The following is a 26,985-nucleotide window of genomic DNA, read 5'->3' as shown; positions in this document are numbered from 1 at the left end:
GTGTTCATGTATTAAGGGCTCTACTACAGACCATTTCTTCCAGAGACAATGGATGGCTATGCTTGACTCACTCAGAATCAGTCAAAGTGGACAAAGTTTAAATGAGAAGCTTCTTTACAAATTTAAGCTTTTTCACACAAAGAAAAAAAGTTGTCTACAGTAGCAGTCACCATGAAGATGTAAACTGCTTTCTTCCTTCACATGGCTGGGGTAAACGATCATGTGTAAAATACATTGTACTGCACAAAGTACATTTCAGTACTGAAGGCAGTAGGTAGTCAAGCAGTTCTTTACAATGTTCAGCAAAAAAATGTGTTTGAATTAATAAATTAAAAGTAAGATGCCAAGAAAATCACAAATGATTAAGCCAAGGCAAATCTGAAATCACATAGCTGCACAATTTACGGCAATATTTTATCTGTTATCTGGGTATGCTGACAGAAAGCCTACATGTGTGTGCCACATGCAGCCTGCTAAGCCGTTGGTGAACAATGTCTGAGAAGTGGGGAGGAAATTACATCCATAGAGGAGAGCATCTCTGTATGAGGCAAGTGAATGGGGCTAATGCATTCGCTCTAATCAAATGGCTAGTTTACATGTTTTTGTTGTGCCTGATGCAGTGTGTCATCGAACACAAATTCTGAAGGCTATGCCACTGTCATTCATTAGAGCTGAGTGTTCACTATGAGCCCATTATAATTGAGCTTGACTGTATCACAGCACATTCTATGTTACACTAGATTAGTTTTTACTGTTTTTCATGTATAAAAACAGACATAAACGAGTGTTATTAAACATACACTTTTTTTGTTGCTTTCTAACTCAGTTATGCTTGTTGAACTTGTTAGTATATTGTGGGGGGTGCACTCTGCGTGAGGCTAGGGCTGAAGGCAAGCTCCAGATCTAGCCACACACAGTCGTTCTGACGTACTCCCCAACCGTACTCCCTAGGGTTCGGGCGAATAAGGCAACAAGTGAGTCAACTTAACAACATTTATTGCTGTGAGCAATACGACACACTTGCAGAGGGAAGTCCTCTCTGTAATAAGGAATAAATAGGCTTAAACCTCGTTATGTGTGGTAGTCACGCAAGCGAGGTCACTCACGGGTTGCAGCAGGTATATCCGTTTCGGTAGGTTAGGGGTAGCGAGGCCAGAGAGCCTGGGTCTCTCCCGGTCGCGCTCTTTTATGCCTTTTTACCTTTTCCTGAGGGGAATGTCCTCCTCACCCGTCGGATACCTTCCCTCTTCCCGTGAGGGTACGCGCGTCGCGAGAGGTGAGCGAGAACCGGGAGAGGGCAAAGTGCCTCTCTCTCATGTCTGCCCGGTTCCCGCTGCATGTGCACGAGTGTACGCGGGAGAAGATGGGGGCGTGTGCTCCCCACAATATATGTAGACATCACACCTCATACATTCTGTTCAGGAACTTATTCATTTGCTATGCTCTTATTGTGTGTCATCTGCTGCCATAAAACTTCAATAAACTTCAAAGCCTCATAATCAGATCATGGTGTTGGTGTGTAAAACCCAATGTGGAATCTCGATGATACGAATCTCACGGGGTCACGAAAAACATTCGTATTAGCCGAAATTCGTATCATCGAAACACAATTAAAACTAGCTAAATTAAGGGGGGACGCGGGGATCAGATCGCGTAAATCGCAAGAAAAAACGATTTTTGAAAACCACGCGTTTGGGTATCTGCAACGCCTGATCTACACTGCATCAAAATCGTTTGGCTGAAAACGCACTGTAAGTGCCCGAAAAAGTTTAATTCGTCAGTGCACAAGGCGAGAAAACAGCTTTAAATCGCGCAAAATCACCGCAGTTCACGGAGCCATATCTCGCGTATTTCCCGCCACCGAGCGCCGCCATCTTGGTATCGTTAGAAAGCTCAAAGTTTCGCCGTTCCGCTTCTCAATTCGTCCGTCATCGCCAACTTGTAACAAACGCACAAACACCAAAGAAGCGCGGGTCTGCGATAGGTAGTCACACGGGCCCTCTGATAAAAGCGGGCCTCCGATTGGCTGCCGTGCTGAAAGGCATCTCTCCATTGGTTGCTGCTGTGGCAGGGGCAAGATGGCAACCGCAGTTGTCTTCTTCATAAACCACGCCGGTGCGCGCGTCTGCACTTGACACACAGAATTCGGATTACTGAGAACTCCCAGGTTAGTGATGGATCGTCGCTCGTTGGCGAATAAACTTTGGAGGAAGCACGCCTTCGGAATACGGAAGTGCTCCTACGGCAAAAAAAAAAAAAAATACGGCGATTAGCGGGAGAAGCGGAGGTGCACCCGACTGAACGAGCGCAACCTTGCACCGTGGATTACGTGCCGCGCTATCTTGCACCGTGTGACTCCAGCAGCGAAACCCACAATCGCCCTGTGCCATCGGCACCGATAACGCAGCCGACGGAAGACGCGCCAATGGAGGCTCCCGTGCCTCGGTGTACGGCCGCGCGAATCAGCTGAGATCGTACCTCGGTAGACAGCTCGCTGCGACTAGGCAAAACAGCGCAAAAAAGAACGCGACCCGAAGCACGGCAGCCACTCCGCCCGATGGCATGCGGAAAAGGAGGAAAAGCACAAAAGCAACAAAAGCGCCACCGCTTCGAACTCTTCGCGCCCATTCGCGGCCTCCGCGCTGTCCGGCGAGAGAGAGAGAGATTTTTGTTGGAAAGGGTGAAAGATTGGGTTAAAGTGCAGCGCGATAACTGTCTCTCAATAGAGGACACCTCAACCGCGCTGCACAGGGGGATGGGGAGTGAAAGGAAAGAGAAGGGAAAGAGGTCGCAGGCGCAGGAGCGGAAGCAGCAGCAGCATCATCTAAGGCGCCGCAGGCGCGTGGGGTTCGCGTCGCACACTGTCGGAAATTTGAACAGGTCGTAAGGGAAAAAAAAAAAGTAACAACAACAACAATAAAAACAATAAACACAACAACAACAAACAAACAAACAAAAGAGGAAGGGCGTAGCCGTCGAGAGGCACCCGCCAGACCCCAACGCCAGCACAGCACCCCGGGCGGCCCCGAAAGAGCCGCCGGGAGCCCACACGGGAGGCCTACAGGCGGTCGACCAAACCCACGTCGTCGGCAAAGTTCAACAGAGCGCGGAAGAGTTTGCCGTGGCTCGATGTGCAGCCCGAGGGGTGCAAGACGTCCTCCACCGTCAAGCAGGGGAGGTTCTGCGCGCGGTAAACGCGGGCAAGAGTAGCGCGCCGTCGACGAAGCACTGCACTCGCACATCAGATGTTGCAGCGTCTCGACAGCACCGCAGTCCTGGCAGAGGGGCGAGGAGGCTCCGCGGAGGCGGTGCTTGCGCTCGGCGGGCCAGACGGAACCGGTCCGGAGTGCGAGGAGGAAGGCTCGCTCTCTCCTCGTGAAGCCGGATTCCGGAAGCAGGCGTGGCGGGCGACCGCGCGCGACGCGGCTGTCGGGGTGGCGCAGCGCGAGCTCCCGTTTGAAATGAAGCCGCGCCTCGTCAAACGAGTTGACTCGCGTCGACAGCGGGGATAGGGGATCGTGGGCGCGCCTTGCCAGGTCATCAGCTGCCTCGTTCCCGGCGACACCGACGTGCGACGGTATCCACTGGAGGCACAGGTCGCACCCCTGTCGCTGTAGCGCATGCAGCCTGCAGGCAACGCGTTGTGCCAGTGGCGGCGCACGCTCGTCGAGCAGCAGCTGGCGCAAAGCGGACCTCGAGTCGCAAAGAATCGCCACTCGGTTCAGGAACGGCGACTCTTCGAGGATGTCGGCCGCCAGATGGAGACCCACAAGCTCCGCTGTGGTGGAGGAAGCTCGGTAGGACAGGCGGCACTGTCTCGCGACATCGAGGTGCGGCACAACGCAGGCGGCGGCCGCGGAACCGTCCTGGCGGACAGAACCGTCAGTGTACAGGTGTGCCCTCCCCACCAGGTCATCGTGTATTCGAGCAGCAGCCTCCTGCACCACAGCGCAACGAGGCGTGCGGTGCTTGGAGCGGACGCCCGGCAGGTCGAGGCACACGCGCAACGGCACACGCTGGTTTGGTGGCGGCCAGGCTGCAGGGGAGGCCGGGGCGTCGACCACCAGGCTGTCGAAGAGCTCGAGGAGCTCCCCCACACGCGACTTGGGCAGCTCGCGCAGGTATGACAGCATGGGGCCGGCACCGGGGGCACGGGAGAGGCGCTCCAAGTGGCCAAGGGCGCGCAGATCGGCAGTGAGGGAGACGGGCCAGGCGCCGGTTTCCGCGAGCGTTTCTGCGACACGAGAAGCACTGGGCAGGCCGTGGCACATGCGAAGCACTCGTCGGTGGTCGGCGTCGATGCGTCGCCACAGATGCGGTCGCAGGTTGCACAGTGGGAGCGCGTACAGGACCCTGGACAGCGCCACTGCACCGTACATGCCAACCGCGAACGAGGGGGGGCAGCCGTCACCACGCGCGAGGAGCGCCCGCACCGCGCCCTCAACTTTCCGCATGGCAGCGCGAAGCCGCTTCACGGCAGGGAACCATGTCAGGCGATGGTCAATGGTGAGCCCGAGGTAGCGCACCGTCAGCCGCCAGGGAAGGGGGACACCGTCGACGACCACGCAGCCAGTGTGGCGCCGGGCAGCAGCGCGCGGATGGACCATGATGGCCTCCGACTTTGCCGCCGACAAGCGCAGGCCGATGGCCCGCAGGAAGTCGCCGACCGCATCCGCCGCCGCCTGCAGCTGCACACGCATCCGCGCCATCGCCGCCGGCGGGCCACGGACGAAGAGCGCCACGTCGTCCGCGTAGACAACGGCACGCACAGGGAGGTGCCCACTGCTGAGCACGCACTCGCTGATGGGCGCGAGTGCGAGGTTGAACAGAAAGGGGCTCAACACACTCCCCTGAGGCACACCGCACGTCACTGAACGGGGCGAGCTGGTCGCCCGCCCAACCCGAACAACGGACGACCTGTCGGTTAGGAAGGCCCGCACGTACGCCAGAAGCCTGCCCTCTACACCAAGAGCGCGCACAGCCGAGATGATGGTGTCGTGGGGCAGGGAGTCGAACGCGCTCTGGACGTCCAAGAGCAGCAGGAACGCGGCGTGGCCGTCGCGACTCGCCTGCTCCAGCGTGCCCACAACGGCGGCAAGGCAGTCGGCCGCGGAGCGATGCGTGCGGAACCCACACTGTTCAGGCGGAAAAACACCGCGGACGTCCGCAATCCATTGGAGCCTCGACAAGGCCATCGCCTCCATCGTCTTGCCAGGGACTGACGTTAGAGAGACGGGCCTGTACGAGGCGAGGCTGCGAGGCGGCTTGCCACTCTTCAGCACTGGCACCACGAGCGCGGAGCGCCAGGACTCCGGGAGGCACCCGCTGCGCAGGACACCGTTGAATGCGTTGAGCAGGAGGTGTCGCTGATCTTCGTCCAGGTTGCGCAGCATTTGGTGGGTGACTCCGTCCTGCCCGGGCGCACTGCGGCGCCGTCCTCGGCGCAGCACGCGCTGCAGCTCGTGAAAGGTGAAGTCTTCCTCGCACAGACTTGTGATTGCCTGCGCGTGGGTTGACTGATCTCCACCCCGCACGAACACAGCCACGTAGAGCGCCCGCAGCGCGACCGCAGGCACACCAAGGAGGGGAGCGGTGGCGGCAGCAGCAAAGGCGTCCGCCAGCTGTTCGGCGAGCGCTAGCTCACTGATGCCGTGCGCCACAGCGATGGCGAGCACAGGGAACCGTGGTGTCCTGGGGTTCAGCAGCGCACTCAGGACGCGCCAGCCGCGGTGTTGGTTGCGGGGTTTTGCGAGCGACGAGCAGAGGCCCGCCCAGCTACGTCGGCGCAGCTGCCTCGCGTGTCGCCTGCACACCGCATCAAGACGATTGTACGTAGTCCAGTCCGCGGCGGCACCGGAGCGGACCGCGCGTCGCTGAGCACGTCGACGAGCCGCGCGGACGTTCAGCAACTTGATGTCGGGGCAGGGCGTGCCGGCGGGGACGATCACGCGTGTCGTGGCACGGCCCGCGCACTCCGCGATGTGCGCGAAGTAATCACTGGAGCGCGACGGTCTCGCACACATCTCGCGGAAAAGCGGCCACCGCACGACAGCGTACACGCGCGTGGCTCCGCGACTTGGCCTGGTGGGGCACAGGGTGATGGGGTAGTGATCGGATCCGGCGGTGTCCGGAGCACGCTGCCAGGAGTAAGAGCAGCGCTCCGAGACAAGCGCCAGATCGATCACTGTGGCGACTCCGTCCCGGCGCACGAACGTCGCTTCCCCACTGTTGAGGACGGTGAGGCCCGCAGCCGCGACGGCAGACGACAAGTCCCCTCCCCGCGCATTGCTCCTGGCACTGCCCCAGTCACCGTGGTGGGCGTTGAAATCGCCGCATACGACGGTGTCGGGCGAGAGCAGTGCAGTGAGGCGCACAACAAACGAGTAGTCAGCGCGACGGGAACCCGCGCGAACGTAAACACTGGCCACCGATGTGTTGGTGCCGCGCACGCGCACAGTGACGGCCACGCACTCGATCATCGCGGAGCACAGGTGGTCCGTGGGGACCCGCGCATGAGGAAGGGCGGCTCGCACGTAGACTGCGACGCGGGGGCGGCCAGGCGGATGCGCGTCATCGGAGCACGGCGCAGCGTCACACTCAGCCATGGCACAGTCCGACGCACTGCTGTAGCCGATGTAGCCCGGCAGCGAGACCTCCTCCGCACGTGCGTACGTTTCCTGTAAAGCGAGGACGTCGGTGGGGCAGCATTTATTCGTATCAACCAACGCGGGTCGAAAATCTATTCGTAACAACCGTTTTCTAGCACGATGCAAAGTAATGGGGCTCTGCCGGGACCGCAGAAAAATTCGTATCATCCTGAAATTCGTATTAGCCGTGATCGTATCATCGAGGTTCCACTGTAATTTAATTAATTTAATTTTTCGTATGCAATGGAGGAACAGCTGGCAATAAGTGTGAACATACAAATGGACAGGACCATACAAACCTATTTATTAACTCACAACCGCTCTTGCAGTAAAATTACACCAGACTATTACATAGAGCACAAGAAACCTGAGCATTCACATAGGCTACTGGATGGTTTACGACTCATTAAGAATTTTGCTCTGCTGACTCCCTTTTTTCCATCTTCTGCTTCTTCTATCCCTCTCCCACTGTTAAGGAATGTTTTCATTAGACAAGAAAAGCTCCTTTCTTGCACACTGGGCTTTGCTGGTTTTTTTTTTTTTTCATTGTGTAAAGGTGTACTGGGAAGTGCTAAGTTGTATGTGCAGCAGTAAGCTTTTGCAGTGGCTTGGTGCATTTAGACATTACATCTTTGAAGGCACAGATGCCTTGAGAACCTTCATTTCTTTCTTGAAGCACCTTTGTTGCCTTGACCAAGCACACAATGCAACTGTAGAGCTTGAAGACAACAGCATTCAAATGAAGAAAGACCTGGCCATGTTCCTCTACCACCTGAGAATAGATGCAGAAGTGGAAGTTGTGGAAATGGTATTTCGAAGCATCAGATCTGTTTTGCTATTCACTGTGCCTATTCCCATGAAAAGTTGGCTATCATATGCTGATTTCTGCATTGAAATCACATTTGCACATTTATTCAACAGTATTTACCTGATAACAGAGTGTCGGAACAGAACGAAAACAAGAACGGAAAAAAAAAAAAAAACGATATTTTTGACTGGAACAAAAACGTAACCGAAACATTATTTATTATTTTATTTCGGAGTGAAACCAAAATATTTTTTATCGGTTTTCGGTTCAAGGGGAAAGTTGGCAATCCGAAACAACCGAGGCCATGCAATGTCATCTCAGGGGTCCGCGCAAAAGTGCGTATCTCAGGCAGGAAAAGTGCGAGCGATAGCCGGTTGCAAAACTAATCTAAGCCTGCTGCTCGGTGCACTAGCAGATCGGCATCGTAGCAAAACCCATGGCTTGCACGCTGAAGAGCTTATCGTTTCGTTTTCTAAGGGTACAACGCTTTGTTACCGAAGATTTATCGTTCGTTTATGCTCGTTTAAGTTCGTTTTATCGGAACAGCAGTCTCTCATTTCGGCCAGTGCACTAGATGACGTGCTGCTTCTGAGATCACGCTCAGAGCCTTGACTCGAGGCACTGAGCATGATCCCAGAATTCGTAATTCACTTATTGAGAAAAATAAATACTGTTTTTATCGTTACTTCGTTTCGAAAATTTTGTATGCAAACCAAAACCATTATGAATCGTTACGGATCCTTTCTTTTCTTTTTTCGTTCCGGAGAAGAACCGGAACGAAACTTTCTTCAGTGGAACTAAACTAAAACCACAACGAAAAACATTTCGTTCCTACACCCTGCCTGATAAGCACTTGATTAAATTACCAGTATCATTGTATTTTCACTGGTCTCTAACATTCTTTGGAGCAACTGCAACTACATTTTCTGTTTGCTTGCGATGGTCACTTCTGTTTCATTTGCAGAATGACAGTGACATCTCGGCATACACCTATGAAAGAACACTAATGATGGAGCAGCGTACAGAGATGCTCAAGCATATGAGGCTGAGCAGGCGAGAAACCTTGAGCATGGTAATTAGCTCTGACTGATTTTTGTGCATGGCATCAATTTTCTAAAATATTTCACAACTTTTTTTTTCTTTTTTTTCTTTCTTTTTTTTTGTCAAACAGATTCAAACAATTGTGGATCATCACCACAATCCTCTCCAGAACCATACTAGTTCAAAGGTAAAGACCTCATTGGATTTCTTAGGAAGCATGAGCATTGCAAAGTTTATCACCACACTGTGAGAGGCTTATTTTTGTAGACACCTTGTGCTTGAAAGGCTGTAAGTTAAATATTTAAGGGGCTTAAGTCACTTTATTGCTGTGTTTTTTGTTCTTCATGTAATCCGCTCAAAGACTGAAAAATAACAATAGCTTCAGTACTTTGTCTTGAACAAGCCATGACATTAGGACATTTTAGCTTGTGATTGAAGTACTGCTATCGCATTCACTGTAACACTTGCCATACCCAAGCCTTGTCGGGGGCACTCTCCATGTCAAGCTAGTGGCGCTAACATTCATCATGCTCAAGAAGAAAGTGAAAATCGTTTGCCATTCTAGCAATGTACATGGACTTCTGTGCCTCCCATAATCTGTTTTCTGCAGATGCAGTGTGCCTATACATAAAGTTATAGTAAACTGGCCTATGCAAGAATGTGACTTCCTCTGCTTAGCACAGTGTGCTTCGTCATAGCACACTGCTGTTCTTTGGTGGGCCATTGTTTCATCACTTCACAATATAGGAATACCGCATCCAAAGAAAACAGACAACTGAAAGCGCAGGAGTGTTGCCGTGCATTGCTGGAAAGACAAAGCTCATTCCATATTATTGTCAACCATGTCACATGTTAGCACCACCAGCTTGACTTGGAGAGTGCTCCAGCCACAGCTTGTGCATTGCAACTTACACTGAATGTGACAGTAGATCAGGCTTGTACATGTCACAGAAAAAATGTAACTGATTACAATTACAATTATTTATTTCAAAAATGTTATTTATTTACCAATTACTGCCCCATAAAAGCAATTCAGCAATTGATAAAAAGTAATCGATTACATTACCATTACTTTCCTCCCTATTTTTTTAACATTGCACAAATACAGTAAATAGAACAAGCGTGCCTGGGTTTTTCAATGTGTCCTCTACAGCCTTTCAGACGTTGTTTACCTGCACTTAGAATTGCTTTTCAAAATTTTCTTCGATAATCTTCCCTTGTTTTCTTGTGAAGACATCAGCAGCGACATTGAAAACTTGCTCAGTGTGTGCGCTGGTGAGAAGGGCTGTGTTTTAAAGTACGAACACCTTGCTCACAAGATTGTGGTTACTCAATGCCACGATGCTCGGGTCTGGGTCCTGTATGAAGCGAACTGCTTCATTATTGCTGGGGCTACGGGAACGTGCCCCCGATAGGGCCAGTGACAATCTGAAAAATGGCGAATAGGTGATTACCTGGCATCAACGTCCGAAGTGTTCATCGCCCTATAGAAGTGCCATTTTAATTTGTTGGCCAACATCTGGTGGACTTCCTCCCAGTACCCTTTACTCGTTAGCCATTTAGACTTAAACGACTAATTATAACATACACCAGCAAATGTTCACGCTCCTTGAAAAGGTGGCAAATCTGTAATGTAATATAATATAAAGCTGCACATTACTCAGCCCTAGAATACTGTTCATATGTTACAATCACAAAATACGTGTATATGAATTATGTATATATCAAACAGATAGAAACAGATGCGTTTAACAGCCAAGAACTTCTGTCTATATCAGAGAAAAGTCATAGACAGCACTGAGCGAAGAAAAATTGAGTAGCAGCTCTTATCGCCTATGAAGGCTGCTTAAAAGCACTTCCAGGAGAGAGAGAGATAATAAATTTATTATTAGAGAAAAGCTGAGAGGTCGGGCTAGAGAGGTGTGTAAATCTGCAACCCTGCCATGTTCCAGTCATCGAGGCATAGATGCAGGACGCTGATTGTTTTGGAAGAGGGTAACCCATGTACATGTTTTCATCCTTGGGCACTGTAGTTCCCACCAAATTTAAGTGCTCATTGCTGTGTCACCTGTTATAGCTTGTTTCATCTAAAAAGTAATTGGTTATACATGTAATTGGTTACTGAAAAAAGTAATTGAATTACAGGGAGTGTTACAAAGTAAACAACATAATAGATAAATTACAGAATTACCAAAAAATGTAATTGATTACAAGTAATTTGTTATATACAAGTCTGCAGTAGATACATCTTAATAGAACTACACTGGTGTATGACGGTCAGCTGTATTACCTTGCACTATGTCAGTGATGCTTGAGTGCACTTAAAATTGCACCTAATTTTACAATCTTTTCCACAGGTGCGGTTTAGTGACAAACCACCTCAGCAAGCTGGTGACTCAGAATTGGTGGATGTAGTTGCTGATGAAGACAATCGTTCATCACGCCACTCATCCCGGCACTCATCGCCAACAAAGTCTGCCTCAGGTTCACCTACAAAGCAGGCTTCTTCACCACCCAAAGAGAGCTCACCCGTCACTGCTGCTGAAGATGGTGGGAAAACAAAAACTGAAAGCCCCGAGAAGAAAGCTCAGGACGGCTCTGGAGATGCCAGCGCTGCATCTGCTAACGGAGTGGCAAGCAAGGGCCCCTCTGCTGCACCAGCTGTTGCTGCTGCTGCTGCCACATCGGATAGCCAGAAGAAGCCAGAGTTCGACAGCCTCATGAAAATAAAGCCGTAAGTCAAGTTTATGGGTTAAATAGTCCGAATTCCAAGTTTCTACAATTTGCAACAGCTCAGGAAAGCAGTTCAACTTGCATTGCACGCATGCTATGGAAGGCATGTAATGCATTAAGGACAGCTGAGTCATTCATTATATGGGGTGTTTTATTTTATAATTAACAGAATTTTAAAGTATCATCCATGAGATGTAGCACAATTCTACTTCTTGAGCTTCTTGAGTTTCTCTCAGAGGCAGACATTAAAAATATTGAAAGTGAATATTTAACTAATTAACAATTTTGCCAATTAACTTTAAACTAATTAATTTACACCAGATACTACAATTGACAAATTGTAGCCAGTGACTTTTAAAGCCATATTCACTCAGAACAAATATGAAGGATGACACCAGTTTCAAGATATGCATTTCTGAAGTTTGTGATAAAATCTATTGGTGTTCCAGTAACTTTTGAGCTTCAGTGCATTTTGTTAAAATAAGTGAACAATGGTGTATTTTTACAGCAAGTTTGCCTGTGGTTATCTTAAAACTGGTGCTAGTTTCAAAATTTGTTCCAAGTGAATGTGCCTTGTAAAATCAGTGCCTTCAATTCATGTAGTATTGCGATATGTGTGCTAAAGTAATTAGTTGGAAAGTTAATTATGAAATTTTGTTGATTAGTAAAATATGCATACTGATTTCCATGGAGTGTAAATAATGCATCACTCTTTGTGTATTCCATCTCAATAAGTAGACTTGGGCTAAGTGCCACAGGCAATTTTTACTGTTAACGTTAAAATAAAACACCTGGTATATAAATATCATATATACACAGTATTTACACTTCTGATACGTAAAACAAAGCTATTTCATAATAAACAATTAACTGTGCATAATGCAATGGTAGCAGTGGGACTACATTGAAAGGACTACATTGAAATATTCAGCGTAGCTGTGATCTGCTACAGTGATGCACACCCACGCAGAATGGGTGTACAGGTGCCCATTGTCTAACAGGCACGGATGCGTTTGTACAGACAAATGACGCTGCAGAGGTGCACATTATGGTAGTGGGCCAGGCCATTGGACTGGTTTGTGCTGCCACATGCTTTCGCATTCGTTGTACTCTCGTGGACACATCCCCACTCCGCCCTTCTCGCACCCCCTTCAGGCACTGTGTGCACATTTGAGATGCGAAGATAGTGCATGAAAAGCAAAAGCACTGATAAGAATAATTACATTTAAAATGTATTGCATACATCTTGAAACACTTCTGATTGGACTTGTGCTGCAAGTTCAAATAATCTGTGTAAAGTGTTTTAGTAGAACAAGTTGGAAGGTAGGTGGATGGTTGTTTGCCCTAGCAGGTTCACTTATTTCATTGTTTGCGACAGTGTTTTACATTATGCATATTTTTCAAGTGGCTGGATAGGGGCTTTCCAAGTATGCTAGATATGAAATAGTTGATTTCTGTTATCTGACATTCCTGCAGAACAGGGCTGCATAACTCAAAACTAAAGCGGGTCGAAAGTGGTTTCTCTAGTAGCCACACGGGCGGCCGCACTTTCCTGGAAAATGTTGCATGTTTTACTTGGGGAAAGGCAGTCTATTTCTGCTGTCATCGCACTCGTTTCTGTCCTTCAAATGTCTTTTAATGCCGCATAGGTCATTGAAGACCGGTGTCTGCTCTTGTTCAGATACATCAGGCGGAATGTCTGCTCAAAGATGTAGGTGCTTCCAAAGAGATAAGCCAGTTTTAAGGCATTGTTAGCTGTTTTTTCGTATTTTTTCTTATCGAAGTTTTTATAAAGCTGAATGAGGAGCCGCTCCTGGTGTAAGCTTTCTAGGCCCGGTGAACACTAGAGTTCTATGAGCACTAGTTACAGTGTAGAGTCGCAGTCTTCAGGCGTTGCTAAGAAAAGGCTGAGAAACAGATGGTCACTCTGTTTTCCATCTTCAGTGACTTGTACACTGTTGGAAACATGTTAAAAAAGGTTCTCGACATGCCCTGAAGATATGGTGTTGTGCTTTGTTTCCTACGTGCCTAATGTTTATTTTTTGATTGAGAATGTTGTCTGTGCTAGAAATTATTGAAAATTAAATCATTGAAAGAAAAATTGCAATTCAATAATACAGTCCGAATTGAATAATTTTAAAAGAATAATAGAAATAAAGTTCAATAATGGAAATTATCGAGAATTTAATCACTTCAAAGGTTTTTATGTATGAGACACACAAAAACATTGTGCCTTTCACCATGAGAATGTATGAGAATGGCTATCTCTGCATTCATTCTAATACCGATCTTGTGAATCGGGCTAGCATCAAATACAAAAATCAGCCTGCTATGTCTTGATTACTTTATTACGGGCACCTTAAAATGTGTCAATGAAAACCACAAAGTTAACTGTATTGACCTAGTATAAAGCGTCAAACGATGTCGTTTGCGCTAGTCTTACTAAATTGAAAGACGTTGATTGGTGCTTAATTCTGATGCATTGCCATGTGAAAAATGCACTCTAAAAGCAGTTTAGACCCTTTGGGGTGTATTTTTTGCCCCCAACAACAATTGTCGTCTATCTTGCATGCCTTTCCTTTCGTTAACGCTGCATGTCTTATACTTACAGATCGCGAATGGCATGCCTTTATCAGCGTGACATAGCATTATTGACAGAAAAGTAGTGAGCATAGAGTTTTCAATAAAGGAGACACAAGCAAGACAGATTATGGTTATTGTTGTGGGACAAAGATATGCCCCAAGAGTTGTAAACTGTATTCAAAGTGATAAAGGTTGAAAAGTAAAGTGCACACACGAAGCAAAAGCTTCACAGGAGCTACCAATTGTGTTCATTCAATCAAAACAGATTGGGAATGCGTTCAATTAAGTTCAACTTAATTATAGACACTGCACAATAATGCTGTCTTGGCATTGACGAATACTTATGGTGGTCGCTTGTATTGTCTGTTTTCTAAGAAAGAGCCCACACTTTCATACCTTTCAATGTCATTGACATCTGCAAAGGGTTGTGGTGAGTGCTGTGCTTAGTGAAAGAATTTCAGCTTATCTCGTCATAGGGCCATGTGCTGATTACAGCACCAGCACACCGTAGAAGTTTGAATTCGGCCACTGGCTGGTAATATTTCGTTCGTGGGCAGTATGTTGTGAAGCCCTAGTGATAGTTCTCACGTGGAGTCCACATTGTATAAACTTCAGAAAAACTCACTGAAGAATTCAAAATTCTTTATTCGTTTTGCTGCTGTATGCTTTTAATGATTCTGAAGATGCAGTAAATGTGGTTAAACTAAATTTTCAATGCAGAATTAATTGGTGCCTGAAGGGTATATCCATTATTGGTGTTCTGAAGGTAGCCTTTCCTGCAGTACTTAGTCACTTAGTGATTAAATCTTTTACATTTTGAAAAACAAAAACGGGGACAAAAAAACCTCATGTTATATTTTGGGCACAGTTCCAAATACACCGTGATGTGCTTTCTTAACTCGTTATGTACTGCAAGAAATAACAAATTTATGCCAAATTTCCCAGAAATTTCCCAGAAATGCAGTGTGCAGGCAGCTATGTTTTCATTGCAAGCATTCAAGCAGCTTATAATAAAGAAAGAAACTGCACACAATGCCATAATATACATAACCACAGCCAACTAATGTCAAACACGGCCACCAGAAGTAGGCTGATGGATATACTCTGCAGCAGTTCACACTGCAATATATATTTTCGCGTGACAACTGTACTCATCACCAGCTATATTCCTAAAACTTCCAGTGATGACTATACTCATCAGCTGTAGAGAAAATGTTAAAATGATTACACATAGGAGTTCATGTTATGTACATATGTGAAAAGTCATCTTTCATTTGTGAGCAGCGATTGTTCTAAAGAATACCATTTTGACATTTGAGGAAGAACAGTATATATAGTTGCTAACACAGAAATTAAGTACACTTCCATGATAAATGACAGAGCCTAGTTTCTCTTTCTTTTTTCCCCCAGTGTGACTGAATATTGAGACATTCAAGTATGACTTGTATGACTAGTACTTGTATGACTAGTACATGAACAAAAACGTCTGACATTTTAAAATCAATTACGAAGTTTATCACGTATTGTACGGTTTATAGTAAAGTTTTAGTGCATGATGTTTAACCTTTCTGAGTTTTTATGTTCTTGACACAGCTATTATATGACCCTAAGGTCTGGCATAGCAACACTCCTTGGTGCTTTCTTGTCTTGACATGCACGTTACTCTTGCAGGGATGAAGCCAATGTGCGCCGTATGCACACTGCAGTGAAACTGAATGAGGTGATCGTAAATAAATCGCATGACTCCAAGTTGGTAATCATCAACCTTCCTGGACCTCCTAGGATCCAGAGAGGAGAGGAGAACTGTATCCTTTTGTTTGCTGCTTGGTAAAATTCTGAATTACTCTTTCCCTTTTTGAAATGAAACATCTTTAAATATGATCGGAGCCGATGAACCGATGTAAAGAGAACATGTTGTAGCTATCTCTTATATTTACAACCGACTACCCGCACATTTTACTTTGGTATCGTTGTGTAGAGGAGAGAAGTCATTACCCAATCATGCAAGTGTCACATGTGCAGATGGCATCATTGTTGCGCCAGGCATGACTCAATCAGAGCTAAACTTAGCTTCTCGCTCGGCATTCAGAGAGGCATAGCTCGGCAGTACACTTGTTGATCGGGACAGGGGTGGCCACTTTTGAGAGAGCTCACTTAGCCATAGTAGATATAATCCATAAAACTCAAACCTGTGCTCATCAAGAGTTAAGAAGGCCTACATGTACGCAATTTTTTGCAGAAATTTCACATTTGCTCGGTTATGAGCGGCACAGGGCAGTCTCGGATGCCACCAGTAGGGGGGTAATTTCTTTACCCTATTACCCAAACACACTCTGCAAAACAAGCGGGCCCACTACAAATAAGGAGTGAGCATGATTGCAAAATTAGACCGTGAGACCCCCACTAACTGTAACATAAGTTAGGCATGTAAACTTTCTAATGCACGAATAAATGTAACTTGTATACTTGGTTCCATCAATTCTGTACCCCAATGCCTAACACCATCTGCAGCATGCACAAGACATTTCACATACCCCACTGTGGCTGCATCACTGATACAGCCTAGCTGATTTTTGTAATATACAGTAGACTCCCTTCTACCAAAGCAGCTTATCAGAAGTTCAGTTCAAGATAAGTAGTCACAATAACATGTTCTGTAGAGAAAATAGGCACCACTTATTAAACCAGGAATGAATTGTAATAAATAAATGAGGAATTTCTGTAGGAGCATCTTCAGGTACCATCTAAGAGTTACTTTCAGAATTATATTGCACAGCATACACAGAAAACCTCAAGCCGTTACATTGTTGTGGTTTCCTACAACCACCTCTTTTCTGCCAAAAGAAAAAGAGCAAGAACGTCTGTCTAGTGTTTTCAAGAAGGGCTATTTTATGGTTTGTTTATTTGCTTCTACAATTGTTTTAACTAGATTCCCTATAACACGTTTTGCTGGTTATGTGCAACTACAAATGCATGTTTCTCAATAATGCAGGATGAAAAAAAAAAACTAAAAAATTTCTACTTCCTATGCTTCCAATGACATAGCATAAGTCATTCGTGAATGAGGTGCTGGTATTTGTTTAAGTAGCTGCCAGAGTCACGCGACACCTTCTGCTTGGCTCAGCTTTATTACATTGGCTTAGCTATCTAGCTAGCATCACCTAAAATAGAGGCGGACGAGGAGGAAGAAGACACCTTCATGGTGAAATGCAAGGCACATCAGTTCACATCATTATGTTGATAGTAGAAAACCACAACATTGCAAGCCTTCAGTGTCACATTGTATCAAAAAAAGAGGAGCACTTTCTTCTCTGTTGTGTTACAGTTACATTAGCTGAAAAGTGAGCACTTCACCTAGCTTTAATGTACTAACTGGGATCCATCAGTTTTTCTAGCAGAGGTATTCATCCTTTGCTAAAACAGGGTTGCCTTTACTAAAATGTTACAGTAAGTTGTCACAGGTGGTGTCAGGTCAAGAGCAACCTTTATATTTTTTCTTTTCTTAAAAAAAAATGCTTTTTTGTAGTCTTCTTTGCGAGCTCAGTTCAATTTACATAGTATCTAGTGCATATAGTGTTCTAGCCCTTAACACATTCTGTTTGTTACCAGACATGGAGTTCTTGGAAGTGCTCACAGAAGGTCTTGAGCGTGTACTGATGGTTCGTGGTGGAGGCCGTGAAGTGATCACCATCTACTCTTGAGCTGATGGTACCCCCTGCAGAGTTGCCCTTGCTGCGACCCTGCTTGAAGAGCTCACGACAGTGCTCTTCTCTTCCGCTGTCATACTGTATTATTTATTTTTTTGTGCATTTTTAGAGCGTCTTCTTAAAGTAAGTGCCCCCTTTCAAGGTGGTTTTGAGACAAGAGTCAAGCCTTGTGGCATGCCTGTTTATGTCAGGAACACTGACAAATGAACCGTGACACATATGCTGAAACATGTACTGTAAACTGTTGTACTTAAGTAACATTCTTCACCAACCACTGATCAGGGTTAGTATTAGAATTGAAGTGCCACTCGGATGTAATGAACGTAGTGCCACTGTTATATAAGTTTGTTGTCAGCTGAGACATGATGAAACAGAAAAAGCTGTGCGATGAACTACACGGTTTATGACTAAGGATCGACTGGGTTTTTACGTGTTGATATAATGTGACTCACTTTTTGAGGGTATTTATTGGCATCAATATTCGTTCATAAAAGGTTGATCCAGCTGCTTCCAGGCAGAATAAATCCTATTACTGCCATTGTGTTCCAAATTACAAGTGTTTGTTAACTGCAGACAGTCTTTCCCATGGCTGCAGAAAGGATTTGTAAGTTCAACACTTGTGTTTTCTTTTCTTTGTTAACTTTGACTTGGTTTATAAAACTGAAGTCAACAGGTCTCTTTCTGAAAAGCTCTGTTCAACCTGCATCTCTTGCCTTGTGATAATGTGTGTGCATGCATATGTGCCCAAAGCCAGTCACTGCAGTTTTCAGCAAAGGACCCCTGATGTGCCACCCAAAAGTTGTGATCCACTGTATGAGAGCTAAGAGTTTACACATTTAGACAGTGATATTGCTGTGACTGGTTGTTTCTGTCTTAAAGTTGGCTGCCTTGTGGAAATGCAGAGCAAACTACAAGCAAACAGCTGGTCCTCTAAAGTTTGAGGCACTGCCTGCCAACTTTTATAGATCTCATTGCGGGATCTGCAAAATATGCTGATGCAGTACTGCCACAATGCTCGACATCTTGTGCACTTGTTTCAGTGATTAAAGCTGCATTTTTAGTAAATAGCTGCAGGGTGATCTTTTGAAGGCAGGCTTGCTTTTTCTTTTTTTTTTCCAGTTTTATGTGCGCTCAACAGTCTGGTAAAATAGCTGCAATTTTTTTTTAGTTCTAAGTGCATTGTTGTAGCATTATTTTGCATGTGCTTAACAAACACCGCATAGTAGTTTTAAGTACATCATACTTGTGAATACCTGTGACCCAATCATACAAAAATGAATCATCATGTGAAAAAGTGCTAGTCGCATTCCCAAGTGTGTTTGTAATGTTGTTTGTTCTGTTCCTCATTGCAGCACCACATGTGTGTTTTCTTGTGTGAATTCTTCTTACTGCATTTCTCCACCTTTCCTTTTCTGCAAAGTGTAAATCCGTTGGTCTTTTTATTATTATAGTGATTAGTAATTATCTGCTTGTCAGCCTAATTGTCCTTTAGTGTGCAATTCCGAATGACAGCATCCACATAGAGATCATTTGGTGGTGTTGGCGTATTGCAAGCTAGCTGTAACTTGTTTCACCAGTGTTTACACAAGTCGATAACTCTTAAGAGTTATCACTGTGAAATCACTGGATGACTTGGCATGTTTCACAAAAACTAAACACGCCTACCTGCAAAATGTGAATAACGTAGCAGCATTTGCAACTCATGCTATAGGCCAGTCTAAATGTGCTCTGCCTTTCATTTGCTCCTATACAATTCTCTTGCAGTGTCCTTCTCTTTGTGAGCCTTATTATCAAGGATCTATGGTGGCTTTTAATACCTTTGCATAGATTTTGCATGGTCCTTGCAGAATGTAGTTGTGTAGAAGCTGGGAGATCTTTGTGTATAATATGTACCGCAAGCAAACCCATAGTACCTTGTAGCCATATGTACACATGTGACAATCCTCCCAGCAGCGTTTCTTTTATCTGCAAGGCTCAACAAAACGACTGCACTTAGTAACAAAAATGAAATGAAGACAATGTTGTTTTAAAATATTAGTTAGCTTGAAGTGCATTGGAGTGGCTCAGGGCTGTCTTTCTTTCCTGGCTATTCTTTACAAAGTTGCAATAAATAATGCCTAGTGACTTCAAGTTACATGAATGAATGCACCTTAGCTCTTTAGTTTGTAATGTATTTATCTGTGCTGCAGGAGTAGTTTAAAGTAGTGTGTTCATTTTAAGCATGCAAGAATGATATGAATCTAAACCAGTATGTTGAGGGAGCTTGCTCGTGTCTTAACTTTATGCAGGAACTTGTTTGTTTGGAGTAAGCTGCTTATATGCACTTTCAACCCACTAACTAGGGCATTAAGCGGTACTCAGAAATGCATTTATTTAGACTGGCTTGCCGAGGTTATTTTGTTGTAAATCCTTTCTATTATTTTTATGATGAGGCTTGCAGCAATTAGGCATCTGAGCTGCGCATTACACGACCTAAAATTGGCTTGAAGAGGGCCTTATGAAAAAAAAATAATAATAATAATAAAAGGTAGAATGACCGCAACTTATGACGAGCTTCGCCAACTGAACAAATGCAGTGGCAGTTGCAGCAAATACACAGTGATGCCACATTGTTTGACAAACATAAAACAAGGTGAACTCTGCAAGTTCACTTTGCTACTCTTAAATTTGCTATTTGTGGCATACTTTCTTCCTTCTTCAATATTAGTCAGACGTTGTGTGCTGTAGCCTGAAGTGTGTACTTCAGCATTCACACGTTGTAGCCAGGTCTGTAGCTGTCCTTGACGCATGTGATGTCTGCCAGTTGGCATGTGTTTCCTAGTCGGGTAACAGTAGCAGTTAGTGAGGGGCTTTTAGGGGAAGCAACATCAAAGATCGCCACAGAAAAGTTGTTACGATGGCAGTGGCCTGACAGCCAATGTGGGTAGAAAAATAAAACTGGGATAGGTGTGAGGCAGTGGGCCTGTTGGATGTGTTTCCCCCTGCATAGCTCAATATTGACTGTTACAAATATACGAATGTTAGAGAAGCACTGACTGTATTTTTGTATGTACATACTCTCTTTTCCCTGACCTTCCAGATGTGAAAACGTAAAAAAGACATGCATTTATGCGACAACATGCATATTTGGTGTGGACATTAGCCTAGACAACTGGTGCATGAATATCTTTAAAAGTCCTTAGGTCATGCAGCTAAATGTTCCGATTATTCCTGTGCAGCAGTGTCGTTTGATGTCTCTGGTTTACTTGTGGTTTGCTGTTATGTTTAAACCTGGACAAATAACTTCCACTTGTGGTGTGGACTATAGCCATCAGCAAGATATGCAATTTGTTGATCTTGGCCTGCACCCATATGAGCTATGACTGGCAGTAACACAGTGGCAGTGTGATGTTGCTTTATCCTTTCCTTTCCTTGCAGCACTTCCCAAATAGTGGTTTACAGTGGCTCTCATATTGCCAGGCATTTGCCTGTAATATCAGTGATGAGTAATTTGAGGTGGATTTAAGCACTTGGCTCACAAACAGCAAAGTATAAACACATACAAAAAGACTGGCATGTCTGAACAGAGCTCTTAGTTTAATTGGAATTCTAGTTTTGTGCAGTAAAGCATAGACTAAGTCATCGCTAGTGTATCCTCACATGCCTGGTTGCTGTCTAGCTACCTTGCTCTTGGCCTGTTCGAAAGCACTTCTGTAAGCTTTTATATGTACAGATGTCTCTGAAATGCTACTCTGTCCCAGATTTGTACAACTAGATTACCATGATACAACGCAAGCTGTTTTCACTTCTAGCTTCCTGAAACATGTGCAGTTCTTGTGTCTCATAACTCATTACATATATATATATATATATATATATATACATATATATATATATACATACATATATATAAATATATATAATATTCCTTTTGATGTGATACTGAAAGGAGCAAAGGTGAGATATGCCAGTGCTGGAAAGCGCAAGGATCGACATTTGCAAGATAAGTCTATCCACTGCTGCCATTTTCCGAGTAGTAATCACTCACGGCTAGGTTTTCTGTTTTAGTTTACCAGTGCTTTGACCTAATTTTTTGTCATCATTTGTGTGTCTGTGAGGCTCAAAGGGCATCCACAGTCATCTGATGTTCATTTTGGTTGAGGCAACCTTGAAATGCTGCTGTCTCAACATTCATATTAGCAGTTCCTAAGAGTTATATTTATTTGTTGAACACCTGCATATGAAGAATGTGTGTGTATGTCATTATAGAACACATAGCTGCCATGAGGCAGTTTTGATGGGCATTCATTTCAGTGGTGTATCATTTTTTCTTGTGACCCTGTTCAGCGACATTCTCTTGAAGGCATGGTGGGCACGTACAGACATATGTGCTTCATTATTGTTGCATCTAAGCTTCAGCCTATCCAGTTTACAGAAGTTTGTCATCATCACCATAAAGAACATTAGCAAAGAATCTGTAAAGAAGCTGTTAATAAGTGAACAATTTAATGCAGTGTCACTTCAGAACAGTGCAAACCAGTCATAACAAATAGGCATGTTATTGACGGCTAGGTAATAGCAGTAGCATGATTTGTGAAGAATTTATATAATAAGAATTAATGATTCATCATAGTATGAACACAGTTGTCGATATCTGTCATCATTAGTTGCCTGCCAGGAATTAACACCATCAAATACAAGTATACATACTTTTTAAAATAATTTTGTGGGATTAACTTCCATGCCCAGGGCATACATTACTGTGTGCCATTTGCCAGTCACAACACTGCTACTTGCTCATCAATTTCTATACTGCAGCTGTGCAAAACTGACATAAAAAGTTAAATATATATATATATATACATATATATATATAAGGGATAAAGAGAACTATTTCATCATAGATTGTAAAGGCATACATTGTTATATGTATCCTAACACATTCTTTTTCACATCCACTATCACTTCAGCATAGGAGAATTCTGTTGTGAGAGTGTTTAAATATCCAGGCTGGACACTAGCAAGGCCCAGGTAAATAGCTTTAACATGTACAACTTACTGACCAGGTGATATCAGTGGTGCTGCAATAGTTCTTTGGGTGCATTTAGCAATGCCACTCTTCTAGTAAGGCTCATTTCCTCATAAGCAATTACACTAAAGCTATGGTCCACTTCTGCTCCTTGGCTCAGCGCATCTGATGTCTTGCATTAGGGCATAGCTATTAATTAAGAAGGCAGAACACTTGATTCAAATGGCACTGTTTATGTGATGTGTTTATATGCTTTGTCATCGAATAAGTCAGTTAAAAAATCCGGGAAGCTTGAGTCCTGCAAATTATCTGTGCGTGAGGAGTTTCCCTGAGCACACCTAAGCACCTCTGAGGTAAAGGAAACGAGTTGCAGCATACTTTTGCAGTGTACCACAGTGAATGCTTATCTTGGGTAAAATTGTACAGGTACGAGCTCAATACCTGGACCTCTTTAGGGGTGCAGCCTGAGAATTAACTTTTCACCATGGTTTACCTGCCATCACACATTCAGCATTCAGTAGCCATGTATTGTGCTTTTGACGGGCTGTTTGAGACTGGAGTTGCTAGGAAAAATAAGGTTGACGAGATATGGCGCTGTCATTTTGCTCATCCTGCGCCTCTTCCAAGAGCATACTAACAAGCCAGCCTATGCAATGTCAATGCAATCACGTGTGCGAGATCACTGTCCTCAAAGTTCTTTTTTTTTTCTAAGCGCAAGATTTCTGTTCTACAAGTCAAGGTGCTGACTTTTCCTAAATTTTGGAAGTAGGCATTGCACAATTGGTGTGCTCGCCACTCGCCACTGTTATGATTGGTGCATGGCTGCATGTGCACAATGTACAGCCGCTCATGTGAAGATATTTGTGCAAGTGCAGTACGGTCACAACAGTGCTGGCAATTGGCTTATGTATTGGGGGTGTGGCTGCCAGCCTAAATCTTTTCTTCATGCTAAGACAGGACAAGGACTCTTAGACCATGCTGCACCCTGCATTGTGTTGAATTCATACCTGTAGCAAAACCTGTTCCTTGCATGGGCTCTTTGTAATGCCATCCCGTGGCAACAACGAAATGGATTCAGCCGGATGGCTTGCTACATGCTGTTGTGAATGTCTTGTTTTTTTTTCTGTTAGCCACCTGGAAATCAACGGTGATGGTACCGTTGATTATATGATCACAGAAGCTGAAAGAACTGGCCCAGTAAGCTGCTGCCCTTGTGTTGGTGTTTAGTGCTATGAGGGAAAAAAAGAAAAAAAAATGCTTAACAACTTGTTGCTTGATGTTTACTGTAGTTTATCATCTCTGTTTAGATCTACTATTTATATAGTACTTTCCTTACATGTACAAGTACTGTAACTATACCTTTCCAGTGCTGATGAGTGTGGATGCTTAGCTAGCAACGCACATGGGAGGACAAACTGAACAGAAAGAAGCATGCTGTTTCTGTTTGGCTACTATGAAACTCAAAGACACAAGGAGAAGTTGCAGCCTGAATGAGGACATCTTGCACTATACACATGTTTATAAACCATGTACCAAACAAAAATAACACACCGATAGACGAGTCTTTTTTTTTCCTTAAGCCAACATACTATTCATGGCAGCGAGGAAGAGGCACAGGAGAGTGGGTAGCTAGCATTTTGTTGGGAAAAGAAGTGAGAAAATATGCACAAATGTGGCTCGGTTCATCTGGTGCTTAGTATGGTCAAAATAGGTGCCGCACCTAGAACCAATCTTGAAGGGGCCTGATTGGAGCACTGCCCTACCTGCATGCCTGCATGCTCAGTGGCACACTTTAAAATAAAACACCGTGATGTGCAATACACTGAAAATGGGGTGTGCTAATGGTTTATCTCGCAGCTCTCTAGAAGGCATAGACTTGTCTCGCCATTCGGATCTATGACTGTTATTCCCATAGCTAGAAACGGTTTTTGGCCGTGAGAGCACCCTGTTTGTGGTGAGTGGTTGCTGAGCTAGAAAATGCCATGTGCTGCAGAACTACAGACGTGAGCAGCCTTGTCTAGAACGCGGGAATGGCGGCTTCAGGTGCTCTCTGGAGCCAGCCAGTGACGTCTAACGGTAGTTGCTGGGCCCAAACGTGCCCAGCACCTACCGTTAGACGTTGGACCCAGCAGCTAGCATCAGAAGTCACTGGCTGGCTCCGGAGAGCCCCGGAAGCCGCCGTTCCCGCGTTCTAGACAAGGCTGCTCACGTCTGTACATTATTGGCATCATTTGGGTAGTTTTAAAACACTCTTAAACTTTCCTTTATGAAAGATGCTTAAGATGCAATTGGACAGCTGCTCTATTTGCAAGATAGTTATGTGGCCATACATGCTCGCAAGAACTGACAGTTGAATGAAGCAAAAATTTAATTTAACACTACATTACTATCACACATTGACTGATTGTGTGCATCTTGGCTGTGCATAGACATTTTTCTGATGCAACGCTGGAGGCCAAGCTTTTTAAAAGGAAAGTTTGTTGATATGCACCTAGCACGTAGTTGCATACATAACAGATGGTTCAATAGGCTGTTCTGAAGCCACTCAACCGACGCGCCTCCTGCCACGGAGAGTTTTGGAGGTACTTCATAGGTATAGGGCAACCTCTGCCCATGTACTGCAGTGGTATGTGAATGCCTGTGTGCACTGTATCAACGACCTCCTCAGCAGGCAGTACTGAATGCCTAGATAGAACTTGTTGCTGGTCAAGCGTGCACCACCATTCGCAAGTGCAACAGTGCTTCATGGCTTACGCAAAGCGGAGCCATTTGCATTGCACAGGATGGTGAATCGAATGTGTTTTGTTGTCAACTGAAAAGAGAGTTACGAGAGTAGAAGGAATGCGTGGAAAATGTTTAATAGTAGTTCTCTCTGCCTTGTCCATGTGATGCCACCTCTTGGGGCAACCTCTTTCTTTCTTTCTTTTCCCCTCACATTTTGTTTTTCACATCGGCAGCAACAGGTCGTTGATGGTGATTGTAATAGTTAAAAAGCTTGTGTTCTCAGCCCTAGATTGTATGTGTGCCGTTTTCCATCGATGTCTCGCTCTTCCATTTGTTTTCGTTGCGTGAAAAGTTTATCAGAGGAATAATAAAGACATCTTGTTAACCTTTCTGGTTCTGTGGTCTTAATATTTTTGTAAATACCTTTACATGTGCATACATGGTTGTGTCCTCTGCATGTCCATTTGAAGCACTGGCGATCCAACAGCTAGAGAATCCACTGCATGGTTCACAGTCAAATTTTGTTACAATCAATCCGTATATTTTTGGCAAATGCATTGCTAAACAACAATAAGGTCAAAGAGAGAATGCCTTTGAGCCATGAGCCATATTTCGAAGTGATAACCAACCCTTGTCAAGGTGAAAAGTGAGTTTAGTTGGACTGTTGAACAGCAAGTAGAACAACAGTTTAGTTGAGGTAAAAGAAAACTTGAAGAATGTTTGGGAAACAAAGATCGATAGATCTTAAATGCACTGAAGTGTTTATATTTCTTCCTCTCCGTCTTTTCTTTCCTTGTTTTGTTCTCCACTGTGCACCTCATTTAGCTTTAGTTTTATTGCACAGAGCCAATACTACATAGGGTGGGCTTTCTTCTTCTTCTTTTGTGTTTCTTTTTTTTTTTGACCTTGCATAATATGCAATTTTCTTGCTTTAGCTAGAGGAATCGAACAGCAAATAAAATGCCTAGGTTTCAATTTCAGTTTATTATCCATTTAATACAATGATTATGTAAACGATACTATACAGACGAGGGTCCCAAAGTCAAAGACTGCAACGGGACCCTCGGTTCAAATTAAAAAAAAAAAAAGGTATACAAGGCATGGGTTAAAGCAGCAAAATTAACAACGTTGAAAGAAGACAAAAGAATGCGCAAAATACAATACAATGGTAAGATACAAAAAACAAGGAAATGCCTATATCAACAGGCGTAATTACTATACAGAACAACATATATTATCGGGAATGAAACTATTTACAAAGAATAAAGCACTTCAATTCATGTTTGAATGTATTCGATGATGATGTTTGTTTAAGAGAATGTGGTAGGTCATTCCATATTTTTATCGCTGAAAACGAGGACGTTGTTTTTCCATAGTTGGTGCTACATTTAAGTAGGAAAAAAGTTATTATGCGCAAACCTAGTGGAATTGGTATTAGTAAGTTGAAGTCTACAAATTCGTAAGCAAGCTGTTTGTTAAGCAATTTAAAGAAAAGAATACTTAAATTGTACTTAAACAAGGGCAATCGCTGCTATGACCAGGTACTTCGAAGACGCCAACATCTCCGTCGTCGCAGCGTTGGCACGTACCGCGCTGCCTCCGCCATCTCTCACAGAAATTCCGGAATTTCCTGGGTTTCCCGATAACCCGACTCTCTGGCTGCAAAACATCAATTCCCTGGCCAGTCGGCACTCTTGGCCTGACGACGTCAAAATGTCGATTGCCGAGACTCGA

The 26,985-nt window shown here is 44.7% G+C and overlaps 1 protein-coding gene across 3 annotated transcripts in view; it reads left to right on the top strand.

Moving 5' to 3' along the window:
* The window catches only part of LOC119436165 (solute carrier family 12 member 4), a 394,931-nt gene extending 369,289 nt beyond the window's left edge, over positions 1-25,642 (top strand). For all 3 annotated transcript variants that reach the window (XM_037702933.2, XM_037702932.2, XM_037702931.2), the window contains 6 exons: positions 7,364-7,455; positions 8,420-8,527; positions 8,627-8,683; positions 10,854-11,230; positions 15,484-15,617; positions 17,422-25,642. In XM_037702933.2, the coding sequence (XP_037558861.1) occupies positions 7,364-7,455; positions 8,420-8,527; positions 8,627-8,683; positions 10,854-11,230; positions 15,484-15,617; positions 17,422-17,513 (860 nt within the window). In that variant the 3' untranslated portion in view covers positions 17,514-25,642. The remainder of the gene's footprint in view (positions 1-7,363; positions 7,456-8,419; positions 8,528-8,626; positions 8,684-10,853; positions 11,231-15,483; positions 15,618-17,421) is intronic.
* Positions 25,643-26,985: the final 1,343 nt, after the last annotated feature.

This window comes from Dermacentor silvarum, chromosome 1, assembly GCF_013339745.2.
Source record: "Dermacentor silvarum isolate Dsil-2018 chromosome 1, BIME_Dsil_1.4, whole genome shotgun sequence".
NCBI classification, from domain to species: domain Eukaryota; kingdom Metazoa; phylum Arthropoda; class Arachnida; order Ixodida; family Ixodidae; genus Dermacentor; species Dermacentor silvarum.
This window is presented reverse-complemented; position numbering and strand designations above follow the sequence as displayed.